General features: G+C 35.6%; 1 protein-coding gene across 5 annotated transcripts in view; it reads right to left on the bottom strand.

Moving 5' to 3' along the window:
* Positions 1 to 24,330, bottom strand: part of TCF12 (transcription factor 12) — a 392,538-nt gene that overhangs the window by 111,637 nt on the left and 256,571 nt on the right. For all 5 annotated transcript variants that reach the window (XM_004777303.3, XM_004777305.3, XM_004777304.3 and 2 more), the window contains one exon: positions 5,107 to 5,171. In XM_004777303.3, coding sequence (XP_004777360.1) covers positions 5,107 to 5,171 — 65 coding nt within the window. The remainder of the gene's footprint in view (positions 1 to 5,106; positions 5,172 to 24,330) is intronic.

Here is a 24,330-nt window from a genome sequence, read left to right as displayed (position 1 = left end):
TAATCGTTTAAAATTTTATTTATTTATTTATTTTTAAAAGATTTATTTATTTGACAAAGAGAGGGGAAGCAGGCTCCCAGCTGAGCAGAGAGCCTGATGCGGGGCTAGATCTCAGGACCCTGAGATCATGACCTGACCCAAAGGCAGAGGTTTAACCCACTGAGCCACCCAGGCACCCCTTAACTTTTTTTAAAAAAGATTTTATTTAGAAAGAGACACACAGAGAGAGGAAACATAAGCGGGGGGGAGGGAAAGGGAGAAGCAGGCTCCCTGCTGAGCAGAGACCCCCCCCCCATGTGGGGCTCAATCCCATGACCCTAGGATCATGACCTGAGCTGAAGGCAGACGCTTAATGACTGAGCCACCAGGCACCCCTAGTAGTTATTAATTTTATGGATCTTTTAAAATAACCAAATTTTGGTTTTGTTGCTTTTTCTATTAATTCTGTAATATTACACTGATTCCTGCTCTTATCTGTATGATTTTCACCCTTCTATTTATTTTGTGCTTCATTTTCTAGCTTCTTAGGGCAGAACCTCAGGCTATATAATTCAGATCTTTTTTTTTTTTTTTTTTAATATAAGCACTTAAAGCTATACCTTTTCTTCTAGGCACTGTTTTAGCTGCACCAACAGATTTTGCTATATCCTATTTCACTATAATTCAGTTAGAGATAGTTTCTAAATTCCCTTCTAATTTTTTAAAACCACAGATTATTTATGTATGGGTTGTTTATTTTTCAAATATTTGGTGTTTTCTTAAGTATCTTACTAACTTCTAATTTAGTTTGCTTTTGGTCACACAATACACTGTAGGATTTAAAAACTTTTCAATTTATTGACACCAGTTTTATGGATTAGCACATGATTCAATCCTGCTGAACAGAACATATACCCTCAAAATGAATGTATATTCTTCATTTGTTGGGAACAGTTTTGTAAATATTAATAAGGTCAAGGTAGTTGATAGTAAATGCACTAAGTTTTTTGTCTAGTTATTTTGTCAATTGCTAAGAGAGATATTCAAACATTAAACTATAGTTTTGTATTTACTTCTCTCTTGAATTCTGTCAATATTTGCTTCATTTATTTTAAAGCTCGTGGGTTATTTACCTAAAGTTATTATCATTATGTATCATTTGTTATATCTTCCTGATATATTGACACTTTTATAATTTTCTCATTATCAAATGTCTGTATATAGTGAGACTGGTTATAATGAGAAAAGAGGATGATTAATAAGTAAATGGTATGGGTAAATATCCAAATAACTTTAAGTGCTACCTGAATTTAAAGTTGTCATTTCCTAAAGCATATAATACCTAAATGCTGATGAAACTTAAATCTCTTCGGGGAAAAAAAAAAAAAAATAGACCCTGCCTCTTCTGGGTTTGAACACTTGGAGAAAAACTTACATAAACTACTTGAATACATACTTGTTTTACAGGTATCAGTGAAAAACTTGTAATGATAAAAGGATTTTTCACATCATGGTGCAGTATTATACCTATAGTTAATAATGATGTTGGCTTCTATGTTCTGTGTCGAGTCAATTAAAAAAATTTGATTGCAGAATGATCTATCAGTGTTTCCAGTAATACCACTATACCAGTTTCCTTTTAATGGCTCATCAGTTATGGGATTGCCATGAAAGTAATATGAGGAGACTCATTTAGCAACATATTATTACATCATCTTAACATGAAGTAAGGCCCATCAGGCATTATTAAATTAGAATGAATTTTGTAGAATGTCAGCAGCATTTTATGTACATTAATAGGAGAGTTAATGTTCCTTTGGGAATTATGTTGAAGAGAAATGGTTTCAAAGTGGTGTTTGGATAGAATTTTGCAGTCACTGTTTACATTTCCTTCTATTATCATTGTGTGGTTAAGATTTTTGTGTCACTTGTGTACACGTAAGACAAAATGGCAGCCAATTTGATGTTTTAGTGTATTGTTTTCTCTGACCCCTGATAACAAATACTGTTTGGAATACAGGTTTTTCTTTGAATAGGAGTTATATGTCTTTTTTAACTCTTGAATATCCTGAGTTTACTATTTAGGTCTCAAATCAGCTGGTGCCATCCATTATTTTGTCTAGTAACTGCAGCACAGTGAGAGCTAAGTAACACTTAGTAACAATAGCAAGGCCATTGTTCCTTTCACAGTGAGGAATTCTTTTACTTGTTTTAAGAGCCTTCCTATCTTCACTGATGCCATCTGTCTTTGTTGCCATAAAACCTCTCCTCTGTGCTGAATTTTGGGCTTCCTCTTTGGGGCTCATGCACTGGTTCTGTGAATACTTTACAAATAAATCTTTCCCTCATTTGAATACCTTTACATTTCTTGCAATAACAATATTGTTATTTTACATTTCATATATCCCGGTAACATTGTTTCTCTTTTCCACAGGCCAACCTGATCTCTCCAAAATGTTATAAACAATTGTTAAACAGTGATCTTACGGTTTCTTCCTTTTTTATACTCCATAGATGCTTATATTTAGCATATACAGAAGAACTGGTTTTTTCAAAGCATAATCCCCAACACATGTGAATTAGCATCACCTGGGGCACTTGTTTAAAATATAAATTCCCAGGTCCCTCCTCATCCAAACAAATTAAAATGAAAGGGTAGTAAGGGGACAGACCTGGAACCTGATACTCTTATGCTGCAGTATAGTTATATCATAGTTAAAAGTACCAACCCTGTGTTTAGAAAGTTTATCACTTGCTAGATGCATGCTCTTGAGCAAATTACTTAATACCTCTGGAGAGCATCCATTTCCAATCTGAAAAATGGGTATTGTTTTTTTTTTTTTTTAAAGATTTATTTATTTATTTGACAGAGAGAGAGATCACAAGTTAGGCAGAGAGGCAGGCAGAGAGAGAGGAGGAAGCAGGCTCCCTGCTGAGCAGAGAGCCCGATGTGGGACCTGATCTCAGGACTCGCCCCGCCCCGAAAAATGGGTATTGTTAAAGGGATTAAATGTGATCATGTTTAATTCAATGCCTGGCTCAGTTCTCAGTAAATGGGTGCAATTGTTATTATAGTGTTATGTACCTAGGTTTAAAAAAAATGTTTTCTGGGGCGCCTGGGTGGCTCAGTGGGTTAAGCCGCTGCCTTCGGCTCGGGTCATGATCTCAGGGTCCTGGGATCAAGTCCCGCATCGGGCTCTCTGCTCAGCAGGGAGCCTGCTTCCTTCTCTCTCTCTGCCTGCCTCTCCATCTACTTGTGATTTCTCTCTGTCAAATAAATAAATAAAATCTTAAAAAAAAATTGTTTTCTGTGTATGAGAATTAAAACTAGTATTGTACATCTCAAATTAATATAACACTGTATGTTAATTCTACTGGATTTAAAAAAACAAAAGTCCTGAGAAGAAAGGAATTAAATCTGGTATAAACACATATTAATCTTTGGAAAAACTGTTAAGATTTGTCTTCTCAAAACTTGAGAATTATATAAATAGAGCTTACCACTAATCCTAACTAAATAGCAATACTTTTGCCAAGGGAGTATAAAAAATGTTAAGTGGAAACTCATTAATATAAGCATTAGCTGATATATTAGATGCAGCTGTATTTTCTAAGAGCTTACAACCGTTTCCCCCTCAAATTTAGCAATAGTATTAACATTAGAACGGTGGCTCTCAAATCTTTTGGTTTCTTAAAAATAATATTAAGGATTCAAAATGGCTTCTGTGAAGTTTATCGCAGGAATGCAAGGATGATTTAACATACCAAAAAAAAAATCACTGCAAGTTACCCTATTATAATACCACTACTGGGCACTGTTTGAACTCATCCTCTGCTCCAGCATTTATCCATGTGCGCTTTTACATGCATGCACTGTCCACGTACAACATTTCCCAATCTATGTACAAAGGATGGAGAGAATAAGAGGAAAAAACCACTCGAGTTGTGAGTTACTGGCCTGTGATGGGGTTGTGCCAAGGATATTCTCTCATTTCCTAAAGCCAAGTGAGAACTCCAAGAGATTCAATACAGGACACTTCATGGAATAAATTAATGACCTTTCCTGATAAAACTGGGAATGTAACAACTTGAACCAACAATACAAAAAACATCCCCCAGAACACAAAATAGCTTTTGTTTTGTAGGTTATATGAATGGAAAAAAAAAATTAAATATGGATTTATTTTGTAAAATGCTTCCGGGAGTACATGGAATTTAAACCTTCATTATATATAACTTTATAGGTCTTCATAGACCTATAAAGTAGGATGAAACAAAACTGCTAATTCTATTTTTCAAATGAGGAAATCAATGCAGAGATGGAATTGAAGGTTAAATGGCTTGTCTTAGGACCATTGGCCAGTAACTTGTAAAGGTGGGATTTGAACCTAGGTCTTCTGCTTTTACAGGATAATTTTAATATTACAGGATATATATTAAATGTAGTAGTACTATTAGAATGAGAATCTAAAATTAGGGCAGACCTCATGAAAAGCATATAGACAGCAGAAAACAAATTTCATATATTCTGCCCTCCTCTTCTTTTTGGCTTGGTTCTGATGGGAATCTAGAGGTGAACTGAGTGTTCAGGATTCTCTCTAAAGATATGGGGAAATAAGCAGAAAAGATGGCCATCAGTAAAAATACTACATGCTAAGGATTATGGAAAAACTAAAACAACATTTCCAAGTCAAAGAGACTTTTGAAAGCCTAAAGAATTGGTTAGGGTGTAGGACAGAAATGAAAACACTTAGAACATTAGTAAGTTTAACATTACAGGATAGTAAAGCTACACAGAGCAATCATATGTTCTTCATGTAATATATTAGCAGCTCGGATCTTCTTATGAGGAAATATGCAAAAATCATTTTCAGAAAGGCTATTAAGAATTTTGGAAAGGGAGAGGAAGGTAATTGTTGCTTCTACAGAAAGACAATGGTGAATTGGGGAAGAGAAATCATTTTAAAAGAGGGAGAAGAAAATATCTTTAGTTACTAAAATCTTACCACATTAAGTTACACATTAAAGTCACAGATAATGCTGAAATTGGATAAATTCCTACCTCTTCTATCAAAGCTTTTATTTATGTATTAAAAATGACCTCATTTTTGTATTTATTAAACTTACCTGACAGCCTGGTAATCCGGTGTCTCTGCTGTACAAGGAAAATGAGCCTCTCTCTGACGTTTTTCCTATAAAACAAAGAAAATACCTGTATACAAAAGTCCTCATTTATTGACAATCAATTCAACCACTAGACCATTCTTAGTAATTACACTGTGATTTGGAAGTACAGAGAACAAATTAGAAACAAGAAGATAAAATCCAATAATTAAAATTTTAAAAACTTACTATCATTCTAGTCAGTTAACAAATCCTGACACTTTCACTGAATAGCATGTATTTTATTAAATACTTTCTGCTGAAACGCTGAAAATATATTCAAAAGAACGGAAAAGAATAGACATCTAGTCTATTCTATAGTCAACAGTATGATCTACTCTGTAGGGAGAATATTTTCCCTTATTTGCTTCAGACTGAAGATATCTCCTTCTTCTCTCCATTCTCTCTCTCAGAAATAAAAAGTATAGCTACAGCTTAATTCTCACCCCAGACCTCAGGATAACCATTAGCGAAAGGTTAGTATATATGATTCCCATGTTTATTTTGAAACTTTTTATATAAATTCATGCACCCAAACAATATACATTACTGTTTGTGTTTAATACATTTAAACAGATGGGATTATATAGTAATCCACCCCTTTTGAAATGTGATTTCTATGTAATATGCTTTTGATATACATATTGATAATAAGCATCTAGTTCATTCATATTTACTGCTATAAAATGTCCCGTTATAGAAAAAACCCCACAGTTTCTCTATTCCCTTCCCGAGAAATAGATGGCTCCTAGTTTTTTTGTTTCAGGAAGAATGGTAAAACATGTATCCTCGCACATGCATTATACATACACATAAGACTTTCTCTAGAAAAGACACAGAGAAGTGGAACTGCTGGATTAAAGGATGCACACTTTCAATTTTCTAAGTATTGCCTTACTATTCTCTGAAGTCATCATGTCAATTTACATTCCCAGAAATGTGTAAGAATTCCTTTTGGGACTGTATCTGCAGTTTCAAAATTGGATGGTTAAATGTCAGAAAACGGTATGGGCCAGTTCTGGAGGGAAAGTAGATGTCCCACAGTGCTGATACCAACAGCAGTTCTTGCCTACTTGCTTTTCAACATATTGTTCAGTAAATTTACAAATATTATATTGATTTTAACTAAACAGTCTCTAACAGACATGTTGCTCAAAAAGATTTCTGTAAACATCACAGTTTGATGTTAATAACAAAGATGGAGACACAGATAAACGACAATGGCAGAGCTAATTCTTTTTCTCCATTCTGAGGTTAAAAACAGTAAAAATATCATTAAATCTGACAAGTTATCCAAAATATTTAAAATTATTGAGGCTATATGAACTTCCCCCCACACTTGTATATTACACACTGAGATATTAGGCTTATAATTATATAAAAATGTATAGTTTATTGATTTTTAAAACTCCCCGTATAAATGGGATGCTCAAAATTATCTACTGATACAGTGCATAAAATTTAAAAAAACTTGGGAGACACAGGAACTAATATTTGATTATTTTCATTGACATCTACATGCCACAGTGGCTAAATGATATAAAATCTTGGCTGCTCTAAATTTGGCACGTAGTGACTCCTTAGATATACAAAATAATACTTGTAATAACAAAGCTAGTTATTAGAAAATACTGTAATAATTCAAGGTATAATTTCAAAGCCCATTAGGACGTTGTAGCACATGTCTTAAAAAGCACTTATTGGCTATTATTTCAGGGGAAGTAATGCCAACACACAAAAATGCAGATTAATGAGAAAGGGTTAATTAATGTGGTCTATTTGCCTCACTGTCTCATCATAAAGCAGTATGTTCTATTTAAAGAGCTTTAATTTGCAACATATATGTATAGAATAAAAAGCAAAAAACCCTAACTCTCTAAGGATATATATCTTTCAAGTAAGACTGCTTGTAAGAGTCAAGATGATCTATGGGGATTTTGGACTCAACCCTTCTCTTGGAGTTATTCCTGTGCCTCATCAAAAGGGATCAGAAATCCTGCTGAACCAAGAAGATGGCAGAGACTGAAGGGAAATGCCAAATTAGAAGGACTGGCAGACAAATTACTAAGGGAAAACAAAGAACAGCACACATTTATGGTTTGAAGGTATTACTTTATTCATCAAATAAACAAGTTTATGAGATCTCAAAAATCATTTCCAGTACATAGCTAGGTTTTTTTTTTTTTTTTTTTTTTTTTGTAAACTAGAAGCCCAGGGCAGGTTTGAACTCATGACCCTGAGATCAAGATCTGACCTGAGACCAAAAGTTGAACGCTTAACTGAGTCACCCAGGCGCCCTTAACGTGTCTTCAATTTTAAGAAAATATCTTACTTATATTGACATTCTAAACAAACACCATAGAGTTAAAAAAAGAGTATATTGGTTTTTCATCACAATATACCATGAACTTACTATTGGCTGAAATACTTAGGCCCTTTCTATCTTGCAAATTCCTCTTCCTGAAACATTAAACAACTAATGAAGACTTAAAGTTAAACAACAAGTTACGGTCTGTTTTATTTTCACTCAACTATACCAGAGTAAGAAACATTTCTTTTTTCAATTGTTCAGGCAGAAAAGGGAACAAAGTAAGAAATCAATATTAGCTCTCTTTTTAATAAAGTACAGCTTTCAAATTCAATTTTAATTATATGTATGGACACTACTTGTTATTTAAGAAAATATTAAGTTTTGGGGCACCTGGGTGAATCAGTGGGTTAAGACTCTGCCTTCGGCTCAGGTCATGATCTCAGGGTCCTGGGATTGAGCCCTGCATTGGGCTTTCTGCTCAGCAGAGAGCTCTCTGTCTGCCACTCTGCCTACTTGTGATCTCTCCATCAAATACATAAAATCTTTTATTTTTTTAAAAGATTTTATTTATTTATTTGCCAGAGACAGAGGGAGAGAGAGCGAGTGAGCACAGGCAGACAAAGAGGCAGGCAGAGGCAGAGGGAGAAGCAGGCTCCCTGCCAAGCAAGGAGCCCGATGTGGGACTCGATCCCAGGACCCTGGGATCATGACCCAATTGATAAACAGAAATTCTTCATTTTCTTAACCAACTGAGCCACCCAGGCGTCCCTCAAATACATAAAATCTTAAAAAAAAAAAAAAAAGAAAGAAAGAAAACAAGTTTTTAAATATACTTTCCTGTGCCTATTAAAATTCCTAGACTTCTTCCTTTCACAAGGATATTCAAACAGAAAACAAAAACTAATTTAACATAAGCTAAAAACATTACAGAGAAAAAGTTTCTTCTGAAATGGGAAGTTGATAGCTTGTTTTTAAAATGATACTTAACCTATTCAAATTAGATTTTGAAATGTGAATACATTTTCATTTCACCTTTCATTTATTAAGAGCTAATTATTTCTGAGGGACTTAGAAATCTGGCTACTCTTTAAATATATAAATATATTAAATATATATATATAAATAATATATATCATATTAATATAATATATTAATATATATTAAATATATATAAATAATATATAAATATAATAATGTATACTCAGTCTGAGATTTAGAAGACATCTTTTATTCTTTCAAATTACTTTTTAAAAGAACTATTTTCATGAATTAAAATGAATCTCTAAGCCTATTTTATTTCAGGTGTCTGACAACTAACAACTTTGGTTAGTGTATTATGGTTTTCTGCTAAGTATTATAAATGAATGCTATATATAGATAATGTTAATATATGTCAAATGAACATGGTTGAGTAACTGCTAAACAGGTATGTAACTTCCCTTGAATGGTGAGGAATCTAGAGACCAGATCAACTAAAAGAATCAAGATGTTAGCCTAGAGAGGAGAGGATCTGGGAGAAGTGCAGTCTGTATGTTTTAACACTTGCAAAACTATCGTGCTAGGATGGAATCTAGATTATACTGTCAGGTCCTAGGGAAGAGATTGAGCAACAAAGGATAAAAAAAGAGATGCATTCTTATACTTTGTTATGAGAAAGAATGCTCAGAAAACAGAATTTCCAATGTGCAGAAAATTATATGGTATTCCTGGTATTCTTATTAGTAAGGATATTTGTGGAACAATTAGCTCTTTTGTTGTGGACTTATTTATTAATGCAGTGGGAGACTTAACACATTTTCGCAACCAAGTTTCTACTAGTAAATCATGAGTTCATGTTTATTGGACAGTTGAATATTGTACAATGAAATGGCCATTCAAGTATATTGTTCACTTTTTTACTCTTGGGTTTTCATTTACTTGTTGATTTGTTGGAGTTCTCTATGTATTTTTGATATAAGAGCTTTTATTGTCTCCATGTAAATATTTTCTGTAGATTGTCTTTTCACTCTCTTGTGTCTTTTGATAAACAGAAATTCTTCATTTTCATATTGGCTAACTTGCCCCTCCTTTTTTTTGTTGTGTGTACTGTTTTAAATGTTTTTCCAGAGATACCCAATTGACTTAGTATTATTTACTGAAAAGATGCTCTACATCTAAAAAGTATCATCATGACTGTTTGTGAAGAATAAATTATAGAAGAACAAGTGCAGAAGCTATTAGAAGACTACTAAACTACTGAAATAACCCAAATGAATTTGAACACTACTAAAATAATCCAGATGAATTCTAACAGTAGCTTTAAACTTCCTGTTCACTGAGGCAGGTACTATTAAGCCCCCTTTTCACTAACGAGGAGAAATAACTTGCCCAAGGTCACAGAACTAGTAAGTAGCCCAGAGAACCAGAATGCAGGGGTATCTGATCCCAAATTCTTTAAAAAAATTTTTTTATTAATTTTTTTATTTTTGTAATTCCTTTCCAGTGTACCAGAATTCATTGTTTATATACCATACCCAGTGTTCCATGCAATACGTGCCCTCCATAATACCTACCACCAGGCTCACCCAACCTCCCAACCCCCGCCCCTTCAAAACCCTCAGATTGTTTTTCAGAGTCCATAGTGTCTCATGGTTCGTCTCCCCCTCCCATTTCCCACAATTCACTTCTCCTCTCCATCTCCCCATGTCCTCCGTGTTATTTCTTATGCTCCACAAGTAAGTGAAACCATGTGATAATTGACTCTCTCTGTTTGACTTATATCATTCAGCATAATCTCTTCCAGTCCCATCCATGTTGCTACAAAAGTTGTGTATTCATCCTTTCTGATGGAGGCATAATACTCCATTGTGTATATGGACCACATCTTCCTTATCCATTCGTCCATTGAAGGGCATCTTGGTTCTTTCCACAGTTTGGCAACCGTGGCCATTGCCACTATGAACGTTGGGGTACAGATGGCCCTTCTTTTCACTATGTCTGTATCTTTGGGGTAAATACCCAGTAGTGTAATTGCAGGGTCATTGGGAAGCTCTATTTCTTAAGGAAACTCCACACTGTTTTCCAAAGTGGCTATACCAACTTGCATTCCCACCAACAGTGTAAGAGGGTTCCCCTTTCTCCACATCCTCTCCAACACACATTATTTACTGTCTTGTTAATTTTGGCCATTCTAACTGGTTTAAGGTGGTATCTAAATGTGGTTTTGAAATGAATCTCCCTGATGGCTAGTGATGATGAACATTTTTTCATGTGCCTGTTAGCCATTTGTATGTCTTCATTGGAGAAGTGTTCGTTCATGTCTTCTGCCCATTTTTTGACATGATTATCTGTTTTGTGTGTGTTGAGTTTGAGGAGTTCTTTATAGATCCTGGATACCAGCCTTTTGTTTGTACTATTATTTGCGAATATCTTCTCCCATTCCGCGGGTTGCCTCTTTGTTTTGTTGACTAAAGTTTTCCATGCTGTGCAGAAGCTTTTGATCTTGATGAAGTCCCAAAAATTCATTTTCGTTTTGTTTCCTTTGCCTTTGGAGACATATCTTGAAAGAAGTTGCTGTGGCTGATATCGAAGAGGTTACTGCCTATGGTCTACTCTATGACTCTGATGGATTCCTGCCTCACGTTGAGGTCTTTTATCCATTTTGAGTTTATCTTTGCGTATAATGTAAGAGAATAGTTGAATTTCATTCTTCTACATATAGCTGTCCAATTTTCCCAGCACCATTTATTTTAGAGACTGTCTTTTTTCCACTGTATATTTTTTCCCGCTTTGTCGAAGATTATTTGACCACAGAGTTGAGGGTTCATATCTTGGTTCTCTAGTCTGTTCCACTGCTGACCCCAAATTCTCAATGGCATACCATATTGTACTGTTTTCCAGTGGAGGTTTAGGACACAGTTCCCATATTAAGATCATACATATACACATCTGTTGGAGCCCAAATACAGTATAGGAAGTTTTGTCTATTCAGCCCTCTCAGCAGCCTCTACCAATCAAATGATATGACACTATCTATTCCTGCTGCAGAGAGAAATGGATGACAAACCATCTCCAAAATGATTGGCAGCAAAACCCAACTTCCAAAGACCGGTTCTAGATAAAGAACATGGTCAGTTATGCTTGTTTTACTCATAAGTAACTGCTATTCTTTTCAGTTCTTGCAAAGGGCACATGTTGCTGTTTCTCTTGCTTCAAGTGACTATTAGAAAAGTATCTATTCTGATCTTGTTTTTCTGGGTCTCAGTTTCCTAATCTATAAAATGAATAAGTTGGACAAGATCAGAAGGGGCAGAAAAGCATCCTGAGAGGCTGGGAGCCAAGCAGGGATTTGTTTTTGTGTATTTCTTTAAAAAAACAATTTAACATATTTAATTGCTAAGCCATGAAAACCCATCTTGCAAAGCTCTTCCTTCAGGAATAGAAGTGATGGAGGTCTCCAGCTACTATGCTCTGAAATTATTGCCTCTGCACTAAGGCCCACTTGCATCTAACACACTTGGATAGAGTACATCGGGGAAATTAAACCACACTTCCTCCCAGGAGACATGGCATTCCTATGTTGACCAACTCTGGCTCCTATGCTGACTAGCTCTGGTTCCCAGGCTGCTTTGCTGAACCCTCCTTATAGTTCACAGCGATCTAGAACTCTTCTACTCTCCTTCACTCTTGAGACTGCTGTGAGCAAGGTGACAGGAACTAGCACTTGTTGGCGAGGTATTATGTGTGAGGCACTGTGAAAGATGCTTTATTTACAGTGCTGGTTCCACTGCCACTTGTATGCTTCTTCCTACTAGAAATCCTGTTAATAGCAAGGAGTGACTAGAGGAAGCTGATAATAGGTGCGAGATAGGACAGTAAAACTGCAAGATCTCCTGTAGATCTGAATCTACTGGCTGTAGAAACATGCCCCATAATAATCTCCTGGCTGTATGTGCTCTTTTCCTACCAACTCAAAATAACGTTTTCATGAGGAAATGGCCAGACACAGAGCTATTATGGAAGATACAGATGGCTCAGCATTTATTTCTGCAGCGGTCTAGTGAACACCTGAAAATTTACAACTAACTTAAGTTTAGTAATTTTAATGAATAGGTAAAATAACTGTTGACTTCATGAGTAAGAGCACAAATTAGAACAAATAGTTCCCCTATTTGTCTGAAAGCCAGTATTGTTTCAATGTTCATTTTTTTAAGGCATAAAGAACTGCATTCATAAATTCAAATTCATCATCTATTACATAAAAAACCCCATGTGTTATATTTTAAGTGAAGCATTAGACTGGTTTTTCTTGAAAGATAAAGACTTAACCTAGAAAAAGAATCCTTGGATGTTTCAAAAATGTTACCTAGAACAACATTACTATGTTTCAAACTCAAATACTCTGATACATATAAATCATGAGAACTTTTCCAGATACAGTTTTCAGAGGAACAATATGAGATCCCTACACAGGCCAATCTAAATATTTGGGCACAAATCTAAGTAAGATCACAGTTTTATGAGCAGACTGTCTTCCTCCCCCTTATGTATCTTTGCAAAATCATTATTTACCTACCATCTTTGGCTCACAGAGAATCTTTTCCTCTTTTTTTTTTGTGGATGAACACTACCACAAGTTTCATACAATTTCAATCGCACTAACTACTTGGAAAAACACAGGAACACACTATCCTACAAAGTGGGAAAATCTGTAATGCCATTTGGTATGTAACAGAGCAGAGACCCTGGATTCTGATTACTGGATTAATCTCTTGGCTCTTGTTTCTTTCCACTGAGTGAACTAGGCAAGCTACAAGTCACTTAACATCAATGCTCCCACTCACTCTTTTAGGAAAATCAACTCAGTAGCATGTACTTCACACAGGTCTGCACAGTTTAATTAATGCTTATAAAGTACTTGGAAATTCTTGTCTGAAAGAACCCAGGCCAATGTTAACTATTAGTATTACTGACTTCATTTTCATAGCGATCTGATCAATCTTACACACAAAAAAATCTAGCAAGGATCTCAAACTAATATATTTCTAAAGAAAAGAAAAGAAAAGAGAGAGAGGGTTTTAACATAAATGCCTGCCTATTTTCTTCACAACAATTTGTTTAAGTATTATTGGCTAACATTTGTGCCAAGCACGCTGCTGGCTACATTGAAGATATTTAAATATCTAGTGCCAACAAGCACAGCTGCTGGACTCTCTATGCCCTCCTCTTGTTCACTCCATGCCAAATTACTCACACAGCTATGAATGATGAGGCAGCAGCACAGGAAAGTGCCAAGTGTGCGTGAGATTAGTGATAAACCAGAGGATCCCTATAGAGGTCAGTGATTAGCAAGTTCCCAGTTGTAATCACTTTTCTAACCCAGCCTTTATCTCATCACTTATTCTGTCCAAACCCTGCACCAACTTCCTGTGACAGGCATCAGAACTGTAAGCAACTTCCTAATCAATAATTCCTGCAGAATTGCTATAAAGTATCTCATTATCCTTGATAAGAGCACATAGTCAGACCTGGGTAATTTGAACAGGCTTCAGAAAGGATTTGAGACTAAAACCCGAGATGAAGTAGTCCAGGTTGCAAACATTCACCAATCCAGCTATTTTTCCTCAGGCTCTCCAATCCCTCCCTAAAATCAGATTCACACATTAAATATGAACACATAGACAAGGATTAGAAGGTTTATACAAAACAGTTTCTTTGCCTTTCAAGCCATTAGAATGCCCAGGGAGAACATTAAAATGCAGAATTGAAAATGAGGGGGTGTGGTGGGTAGGCAGGTAGAAATTAGGAATGAATGAACAGAGTAGAATAAGATTTTGATCAATTTCATTTATTAAAACTTTCTGGGCCATTTTATGGCTCAGTTTTGCCGCATATAAAAATACAACAAGGTATTCATTACAGGTAGCTCAAAATCTAAACTCTGCTTCTCTGAGACATTTTAGTTACTAACTGCATTTTCTAAATTGTCCCTGAACACATATTTACATCCATATTGCATTGTTGCTTTTCCTTAGGTTCAGAATTTAAGTGTTTTCTCACTTAATGTCTCCATACTTCACTAACCACATGTTGTTTAGAACTTACAAATAAAGACATTTCATTTTTATAGCAAGCCAAAAGATTACAGAACTAGGAATTATCTCTTCATTTTTGGCTGCATTTCAGGATAAAATATGGTGAATACATATTCTCTGAAAATAATCAAATAACTTTTGTATCTTAATGTTTATTCCATTCTTAAATAAAAAAGGATTTGAAATTATTCAGTTGATGTTTTACAACTTTCTAGGGACTAAAATAAACTAAGCCAGTCTTCAACACCTTAATCGTAGTTTATTCCCTTTTCCCCAAAATAAAGAGAAAAAGAAAATCAAGTTAAAAGTCGTTATCAACAAATAATTTGGCTGTGGGAAGTGTCTTGGTAATCACACACTACCTTCTGGCATACTATTTCCACCAAATCCTTGTATAGATGCTTCTCTCTGAAATTTCTTGCATCATGTAATGATAGAGAGCACATTAAGCTCATTATTGTTAATTCCTGTGATTTTTCTCACAACTTTTTGTATTTTGTCTGTTTAATTTACATCATGACTTTACGAGGCAAGGTCAATGTCTGAGTCTGTTTTTATGGCACTTGGGGACCAGAAGGCAGATGCCACTTGTTCAGGGAACACTAGTCTGGAATTTTAGACTTGTTTTGTTTGCATGCCAGGGACAGATTCTACTCTAAGCCTCTATCTATGGCATACAGCCACATGGAGACAGAGACAATATAAGAAAACCGTGTTCCAAAATAGTGGATAACAAATGATTGTTAATTAGCTAGTTTCCCTTGACAGCAAGAACTGGAATAGAAAGAAAGGAACTAATCAATGGAGCTGCTACCATTCACCAATTATGTCAGAAACATGGGTAAGTGAAATGAAATGATGTCAGAAACAGGGTAGTGAAATGAAACAAGCATGGAATGAAGAGTCAGAAGGGTCTATTCCTGTCTCTTCTATGAAGTAGCTGTGTGAAACAGGTAAGTTGTTAAACCTCCTAAGGCCTCAGTTTCTTCACCTGGGGAATGGGATTGGGTAAAGCAAATTTAGATTGGGAGATCTCTTTCTGTCTTAATATCTCATGAAACTGACATCCCTATCTATTTTTGCTATTAATTAAGCACCCTGCTTCTGACAGAATGTAAATGTGGGCACCATCAAAAGTAAGAGGAAGAAAAACAGCAAACAAATATAAGGACTTTTTGCAGAATGGCTAAAATCAACAACACAAAAACAACAGGTGCTGGTGAGGATGTGGTGAAAGGGGAACTTTTTGCACTCTTGGTGCGAAGGCAAACTGGTACAGCCCCTCTGGAAAACAGTATGGAAGCTCCTCAAAAAGTTAAAAACAGAACGTCCCTACAATCCAGCAACTGTATTACTAGGTTTTTTTTTTTTTTTTAAACATTTTATTTATTTATTTGACAGAGAGAGCACAAGTAGGCAGAGTGGCAGGCAGAGGGAGAAAGAGAAGCAGGCTCTCTGCTGAGCAGGGAGCATGACACGGGGTTTGATCCCAGGACCTCTCATTACTAGGTATTTACCCAAATACAAAAATACTAATTCAAAGGGATATGTGCACCCCAATGTTTATAACAACATTATCTAAAATAGCCTAATTACGGAAATGGCCCAAGGGTCCAGTGACTGATGAATGGATAAAGATATGGTGTGTACACATACACACACACAGAAATATTACTCTGCTATCAAAAAGAATGAAATCTTGCCATTTTCCAACAACGTGGATGGAGCTAGAGTATATTATGCTAAGCGAAGTAAGTCAGCCAGAGGAAGGCAAATACCATATGATTTCACTCATATGTGGAATTTAAGAAACAAAACAAATGAGCAAAGGGGGAAATAGAGGCAAACCAAGAAACTGAGAACAAACTGATGGTTATCCGAAGTGGGGTGGTAAGGGATGGGTGAAACAGGTAATGGGGTTGAAGGAGTGCACTCGTTGTGATGAGCACCGGGTGATGTATGCAGGTTTTGAATCAATATACTGTACACCACAAACTAGTATTACACTGTGTGTTAACTAACTGTAATAAAAAAAAAACTTTAAAATATACATGGACTTTAGGAATAATGATGTGCCGTCATAAAAATGAAGTGTATAAGCATTTCATCATACATTCATTTAATACATTTTGAGATATTAAATATATATTGAATTGGCAAATTAAAGTCAGTCTACTTAGTTGCCAAGACTTTATTCTATTCATATTAAGAAAATCTCTGTTAATGACATTTCTCACTGGGGCTCAACACCTTCTACCTGTATAATGCAGAAAGTTAAGCATACTTTGTAAACCACAGAAAATATACAGACATAGAACAATTGAAAGGAGACTATTTTATTTTGTTGAAACAGATGGAGAAAGCCCAAAGAGAGTCTTAAATCCCCTCTATGTTCTAAGACTTAAATAAGGTTCTTGCTACATAATAGGTACTCTGGGGGTAAAATATGACACATTTAGTTTTCATTGTATGGCCTCCAGTATTGCATGCAATTTACTGCCATCCTACCTTTGCAATTTGAAAAATAGGTAAAGGCTAGCCTTGAGTGCTCAATGGGTTGTAATCCGAAATTCATTTGTGAGTTGGGCATAACTCAAAATAATTTTTTTATATACTAACTCATTATAAATGCTATACAAATCAATTTAAATCACAGAATATATGTATAAAATATTTGTGGAAGGGAGGAATGAAGGAAGAAACCAAAGAATAAAAGAGGAAAAGAAAAATATTTGCAATAATAAAATTAGGGAGGAGGCATGCAGAAATGGTTATGAACAGAGACTCTGGATGTACACAAACCGGGTTTAAATTCCCACTAAGTTCCATCTCACTGGTTTTGGAGGATAAAATGTACTGACATATAAAACGCTTAGAAAAAATGAAAAACAAAAGGTCTAATTAGATATTAGTAATTACTTTTAAATGAAAAAAAAATATATAAAGATTTCATTTAAGACAGAGACCAAGCAGGGAGCAGGGACAGAAGGAGGGAGAGGGAAGGGAGAAGCAGACTCCCTGGTGAACAGGGAGCCCAATACAGGGCTTGATCCCAGGACCCCCAAGATCATGACCTGAGGAGAAGGCAGACGCTTAGCCAACTAAGCCATCCAGGCGCCCCTTAAATGAAATATACTGACCAGAAAATCCATATGTGTATCTTGAATATCAGTGTTTGAAAAGGGCTTATATAGAGGAAAAAAGAAAGTAGATTCCAGGGAAATAATTTAAAGGAAACTTTCGGATACTCATGACTTTCATTTCATTAAATTTCATTAAAGGTTGATGGCCTCACTCTTCCCTTTGCATTAAGGAGTTGGTCTGTCTCTAGCACTAACTGTACACTTAGCCACAAACAAGTTTCTGCTCACAATTCAAATAAAGAGAAAGATTTACCCAAGAAAGTATGCATGAACTGGAAAGGGGGAGTTAGGGATTTGAAGAGAAATGAAGGTATAAAATGACTCCCTGTTGAGCAGGGAGCCCAATGTAGGGCCTGATCTCAGGTCCTTGGGATCGTGACATGACCTGAGTCAAAGGTATACACACTTAACTGACCGAGCCACCCAAGCTCTCCTAAAAGTAACATCTTTAAAAAAATAAAAAGATAGTAAATCTTTTCATTTGGGGAAGAATCTATAAGAATAAAAGGCAAAAAGCTATTTTTTAAAAATCTCTGAGTGCTTCATTTTAACTGTTTATATTTAATGCAATTACAGATACGGTTGGACCTACCATTTGTTAGATGTTTTCTATTTGTCTCATTTGTTCTTTATTTCTTTTTCAGACTGCTTTTGGACTGAGTATTCCATTTCATCTCTCCTACTGGCCTCAATTTGCCAGTTTGCTCTCAATTTACAAAATTTATCTTTAATTAACAGGATCTACCTTTAAGTAATTATGTAATAGTGTAATAATATTTCAACAGTATACTTCAAATATTCTCCCTCCATTCTTTGAGTTAATGTCGTCACATATTTTACTTTTATTTATTTAGGTACCTCACATAAAGTGTTACTATTTTTGCTTATAATTTTCATTATTTTAAAGTGTAGTTAAAAATGAGAAACATAAGGTGCCTGGGTGGCTCAGCTGGTTAAGCGTCTGCCTTCACCTCAGGCATGATCTCGGGGTCTGGGATCAAGTCCTGCTCGGGGCTACCTGCCCAGTGGGGAGTCTGCTTCTTCCTCTCCCTCTGCCCCCACGGTGCTCTCTCTCCTGCATGTTCTCTCTCAAATAAATAAAAATCTTTTTAAAAGATGAGATAATGTATCTTTTATACTTTCATTTTTACGTTATCTGAAGCTCTCATTTCTTTTTATAGATGAGCAGTTGGCATACTATGACCCATGAATCAAAGCTGGTCTGTTTCTTCTTTTTGTAAATCAAGTTTTACTGAAACACAAGCATACCCACTTGTTTATGTCTCATCTATGGTTGCTTTGGGACTATAATGGTGGAGTTGAGTAGTTGTAACAGAGATTATCTGACTTAAAAAGCTTCTGGGCCTTTACAGAAAAAAATCTGCTAAGTCCTGATGTAGATCCAAGTTTCTGTCTAGTGTCACATTCCCCCTGCCTAAAGAGTTCTATTTAATTGTTACTGTATTTAAAAAAATAGTTACTGTACTGTCAAGTCTGCTGGGGATGTTCTCTCAGCTTTCTGTGTATCTGAAAAAGTCTTTACTTTGCCCTCATTAAAAAAAATTTTTTTTCAATGAATATATAATTGTGGGTTGACAGTTTTTTGTTGTTTTATTTTTAATAATCTCTACATCATGTACTCATGACCCCCAAGATGAAGAGTTGCATGTTCTTCTAACTGAGCCAGCCAGGTGCCTCTTTGCTTGCAAAGTTTTAATTTTTTTAAAAAAGATTTTATTTAATTATTTTATATACAGAGAGAGTGAGAGAGCACACATAAGCAGGGGAAGGGGAGGGGCAAGAAAGGGGGAGAGGGAGAAGCCGTGTCTCCGATGAGCAGGGACCCTGATGCACAGATGATACCAGGACCCTGGGATCACGACCTGAGTCAAAAGCAGAGACTTAACAGACTGAGCCACTCAGGTGCCCCTTGCGAAGTTTTTAAAGAGATGTCTGTTATTGTTTATTTTTACTGCTATCTATATAGAAGATTTTCTCTTAACTGTTGGTTTTCAGCAGTTTAAAAATGTAAGTCTAGTCAAGTGTATTTATTTTGTTATTAAACTCTTCAATCTATTAATTTTTCTCCTTCCCTCTATATCTGAGATTTTAATCACACATATATTAGACCATATGACATTATCCCATAACTTTAATTACTCTTTGTTTCAGTTGGTTTATAGTGCCCTATACTTAAATTTACTGATTTCTTCTGCAACTATCTTATCTACTGATGATCCCGAAGGAATTCTTTATCTCTAATGTCTTTCAATTCTAGCATTTCTTTTTTAAGATTTTATTTATTTATTTGACAGAGACAGAGGTCACAAATAGGCAGAGAAGCAAGCAGACAGACGGGGAAGCAGGCTCCCTGCTGAGGACCCTGAGATTATGACCTGAGCTGAAGGCAGAGGGTCAACTCACTGAGCCACCCAGGTGCCCCATTTCAATTAAATGTTTTACTTCCATTTATCTCCTAAAAATTTCCCAGTCTATTTGTGTTTTTTATCCAGCTTTTTCACTAGATCCTTCAATGTGTTAATCAGAGTTACTTTAAAATCCTTGTCTGATAGTTCTAATGGGAGTCACCTTTCAGTCTTGTCCGGTTGATCATTTTGATGCTTGACCTTTTATCCCCTTGCACATGTACAAATCTCGTAATTTTGATCGAAGGCAAGACTACTGTGTGTAGAAGAGTAGAGACTGTTCAGGCCTGGAAATGAGCATTCCTCCTCTTGTATAAGGCCTTTGGTGTGGAAAAATGATTCAAACTAATCAGGAATCTAGCTGAGTGTAAGTGTCACTGTGGTTACCTTCAGTTCACCAGAGGCCTCAGCTCCGTTTAATGATTGGCTGCTTTTGCCTAGTGCTTAGCATATGGTTGGGGTGCAGAGGACTTTTATTAGTATCAGTAGTTCATCCTCCTGCTTTCAACCACCCTATAAACTTGTGCCCCAGAGTGGGTATCTACCCATGCTTTTGCCCCTTCCCCAGTGGTAGACTGCTGTCACTTTCTTCTTCTTCTCCTTTATTTTTTTTGCTGTCACTTTCTTATACCTTATCCCTCCTCCCTATAAGAGTGAAACTCAACTCTACATCTCGATGACTGTGGGTTGGAATTTTCACCTCTGACTGAGAGGAGACCTGCATTTGGTATCAGTGTTAAGATCTTAAGTCTAAAATGAGTTTTCTCTCCTCCCCTAATCAGAGTGTCAGTTTGTGTCCTTTGGGCAAGAGGCTTTGCTGCCTCACCTAGGTCTTTCAAATTCCTAGGGTCCAGGGATGTTGGCATTCTTTACTGCAGTTTCCACAGTGACAGCTGATCACCAACTGCATGCCTGCAACATCAAAGGAATTCTCTTTAGTCTCCTGTTCTACCCCCAAATCCTTGTGAATACTTAGTGCAGGTTTGGGGCGGGGGGAGTTTGACGTGAGTGTGAAATCCCTTTTGAACTATTCTTTTGTTAGCTTCCCCTAGCTCTTTCAAACTGATATGCTGCTGGTCTAAAACTGGCCTTCCAATTAACTTCAAAATTTTAAGTAATTCTTCTTACCTGCTTGTGTTGTGACTGGTATGACACTTATTCTACCATGGCCTGCCATAGGTAATACAGTTCATATGTCTCACTTCTCCTTGGAATTCAGGTCACATGACTGCCTTGCAATTTCAGTTTTCTGATGGGTTCAAAAAAGAATTGTGTAGCTTTCAGACTTTTTCTTTTTTTCTCATCACTAATCGTGGAAATGGTATTTTTGCAGCTCTCCATACCCTAAGTAGAAGCTAGATGTCCTGTGATCTTCATTTAGGATAGTGTGTTTCCAAGTCTGCAAAATCACTGATCTTCTATGGTGAATAATCTTCTGTTAATCCAATCCAGTGTATTTTTCATTTCAGGTATTGTATTTTTTTCACCTCTACTAATTCCAATTTGTACTTTCTTATTTTCCTCTACATTTCTGAGCTATAGAGTATATTTATAACAAATATTTTAATACCTTTGTTGGCTAATTCCATCATCTCTGTAATTTCCTGCTCTATTGTTTCTACTGACCAATTTTACTCTCAGTTATAGAATATAGTTTCCTGCCTTTTTTTATGTTTAGTAAGTTGACATTTGAAGTTCACATTTGTCGGGAACTAGATTTTGTTGCATTCCTTTAAAGAATGTTGGACTTTTTTCTGGTTAGCGGTTAAGTTACTAGGAATCAAGTTTGTTCCTCTTCCAGGGTATTCTTTAAGCTTTGTTAAGGCAGGTCCAGAAGAGTCTTCAGCCCAGAGCTAAAGTAGCCTCACCAACACAATACCCTTCTATGGATTCTACACAATGCCATTTATAATGATCTTTGCACTTTCACTGGCTGGAAGGAGAACTATTCCTAGCTTTGTGTGAGGTTTCAGGAACTGTTCAGCATTTTCCTTTCTAGTGATTCCCAGTCTAAAATTAAGTTTCCTCTCAAGCATATATAGATCAGTATTTAGTCAAGGATCTGAAGAAACTCCTCAACAGATCTTGAGCTCTTTCTCTACATTCTCTCCTTTTTGCTTGCAAATTTGACCCACCTTGGCTTCTCTGAATTCTGTTCTTTATCTCCTCAACCCAGTAAGACTGTTGGATTCTATTGATTTCCACTCTCCCCTTGCTGTGGACTGGCATCAATTTGGAGAATTGTGCAATTCACCTCCTTTATTTTCCTTCTTTCATGTATCTCCTATTGTCCAATGTCTGAGAACTAATGGTTTAATCAGGACTACTATGGAAATCCCTCATCTTTTTACACCTCTTGAAAATTCTTCCACCAGTTCGGGCCCCACAAAGAAGGGGGAAAAATATTCTTTTAGTCTTTCCCTAGCAAACCCATTTTTATAGATTAGAAAGCTAGAACACAGCAAAACTTGACTCCAATTAATTAGCAGACTTTCCTATTATTAAACTGCTGAGAAGAATGCATATGGTAGAAGATAAGTAAAAAAAACCAGATTCCAAATTTGTTATTCTCTTCACATATTCACGTCTCCTACATTATATACATCCTGTTTAGCTAAACTTTACCATAACAGAAACTGGGTTTGACAGAATCTTGGAAAATCTAAAAACTTTATTAAACCATTTTTATTTTCATGACATTGTAAGGAGGTTTCTTATTTCAAACCTCTGATGTTTTATTTCTAAAATACTTTGAATTCCACTAAGTTTGCTGACATATTTAAATTTGGAACAAGCTGCTTTAGGAATATGATCTCCTGCACTAACTATACACACTGTTATTTCTAAAAGGTTAAAAAGCTGGCAATTTTCCAGTTCTTTCTCATCACTTCAGTTATGGAATACAATGTCGAGTTTGCTGTTTCTCCTCTACTTTCTTTTGGCATTCTGACTAGTTCTCTAAATTCAATACCAGGTTATTTTTATTGTACAAGTCTTCAATTGTTGGTCCTAATGTATATGACATGATACACACACAGACATACATAATATCTCTTCTAGATACCATATAACATTAAAAGTATTTGTGAAAACTACTGTTAATAAACTATATTCTTTTAGAGGTCATTGCTTAAGAGAATTTTCTCTGCACACTAAATCACATTTATAGTATTTTTGACACATTTTTTTCCTGAATTACTTCTTGCCTACATCAGAGTATATTCAATGAAAACCAGTAATTTCATAAAATTTTCCAAAAAATCAACATTAAATAAAACTCACAATGATAACCTTTATTTTGAAACAATCCATTCTTCCTCCGAGAGAGTCCTATGTCCTTACCACCTAAACTTTGATTTAGGCTCTAATCCTGGATCTGTCCCATGTGAGAAAACTAGACATGTTCTAGTTAACTGTGTTGCTTTAAAAGTCTATTAGAACACTGTTGTTTTCTTCAACTTTTATAAACTTTTAATTTTATTATTTTCTTTAAACATTTCAAGTTTAACCCCACTGAAGGATGTCAGGCTTGCTAGCCTCTCTAAATGAAGAGTTCTTATGTCAGAGTATTCAGGTCTCTGCTCAAATGTTACTTCCTCAGAGAATCCTTCTCTAACTAACCTATATAAAACAGTCCATTCTAATTCTTTTTTCTCTCTCATCTTTTAGGAAGTCATAAAAACTTGTCTTATTTCCCTTCATGATTTAACTTAAGCTGGGTAACCTTTAGTAAAACCATCATAACTCATAATTTTTCCCTTTCCTTTATAAACTAGAAATTCTACCTTAATTTGTATCGCCACTTTATATTTACTATCATTTCCATATTTGTGTTTTGCTATACCACTTTTGCTATAACTGAACCAGAATTCCTTTGTATTTTTTATTCCTGTAATGTCTCTTTTTATTCATGACTTTAAAAAATATATATAAGGATTTACTTAAATCTTCATGTTTTAAAAAGTTTTATATTTTCTTTTCTATCCCAGACCCTACAATTATCTTTGTGTTTCAGTAAGTTTATTTTGCATAAAGCTCCCCCTAGCACCCAATACAGAATGCCTTAAAATGTTTAGAATAGAAGATTGTAACAGGTAAGTAGCATGGATGAAAATAAAAATTCAGGGATCAGAAGCAATTCTTTAATAGGATATAAATTTAGAGTTCCAAGTAAATATCTTAAGACCAAGGAAGAAGTACAAAGACAGCTCCCTTAATGGTGTAACTATAATATT

The sequence above is a fragment of the Mustela putorius genome, unplaced genomic scaffold (assembly GCF_011764305.1).
Source record: "Mustela putorius furo isolate JIRA1106 unplaced genomic scaffold, ASM1176430v1.1 tig00003896_pilon_pilon_pilon, whole genome shotgun sequence".
Taxonomy (NCBI): domain Eukaryota; kingdom Metazoa; phylum Chordata; class Mammalia; order Carnivora; family Mustelidae; genus Mustela; species Mustela putorius.
Note: the sequence above shows the minus strand (reverse complement) of the source record. Positions and strands in the feature narration are given on the sequence as shown.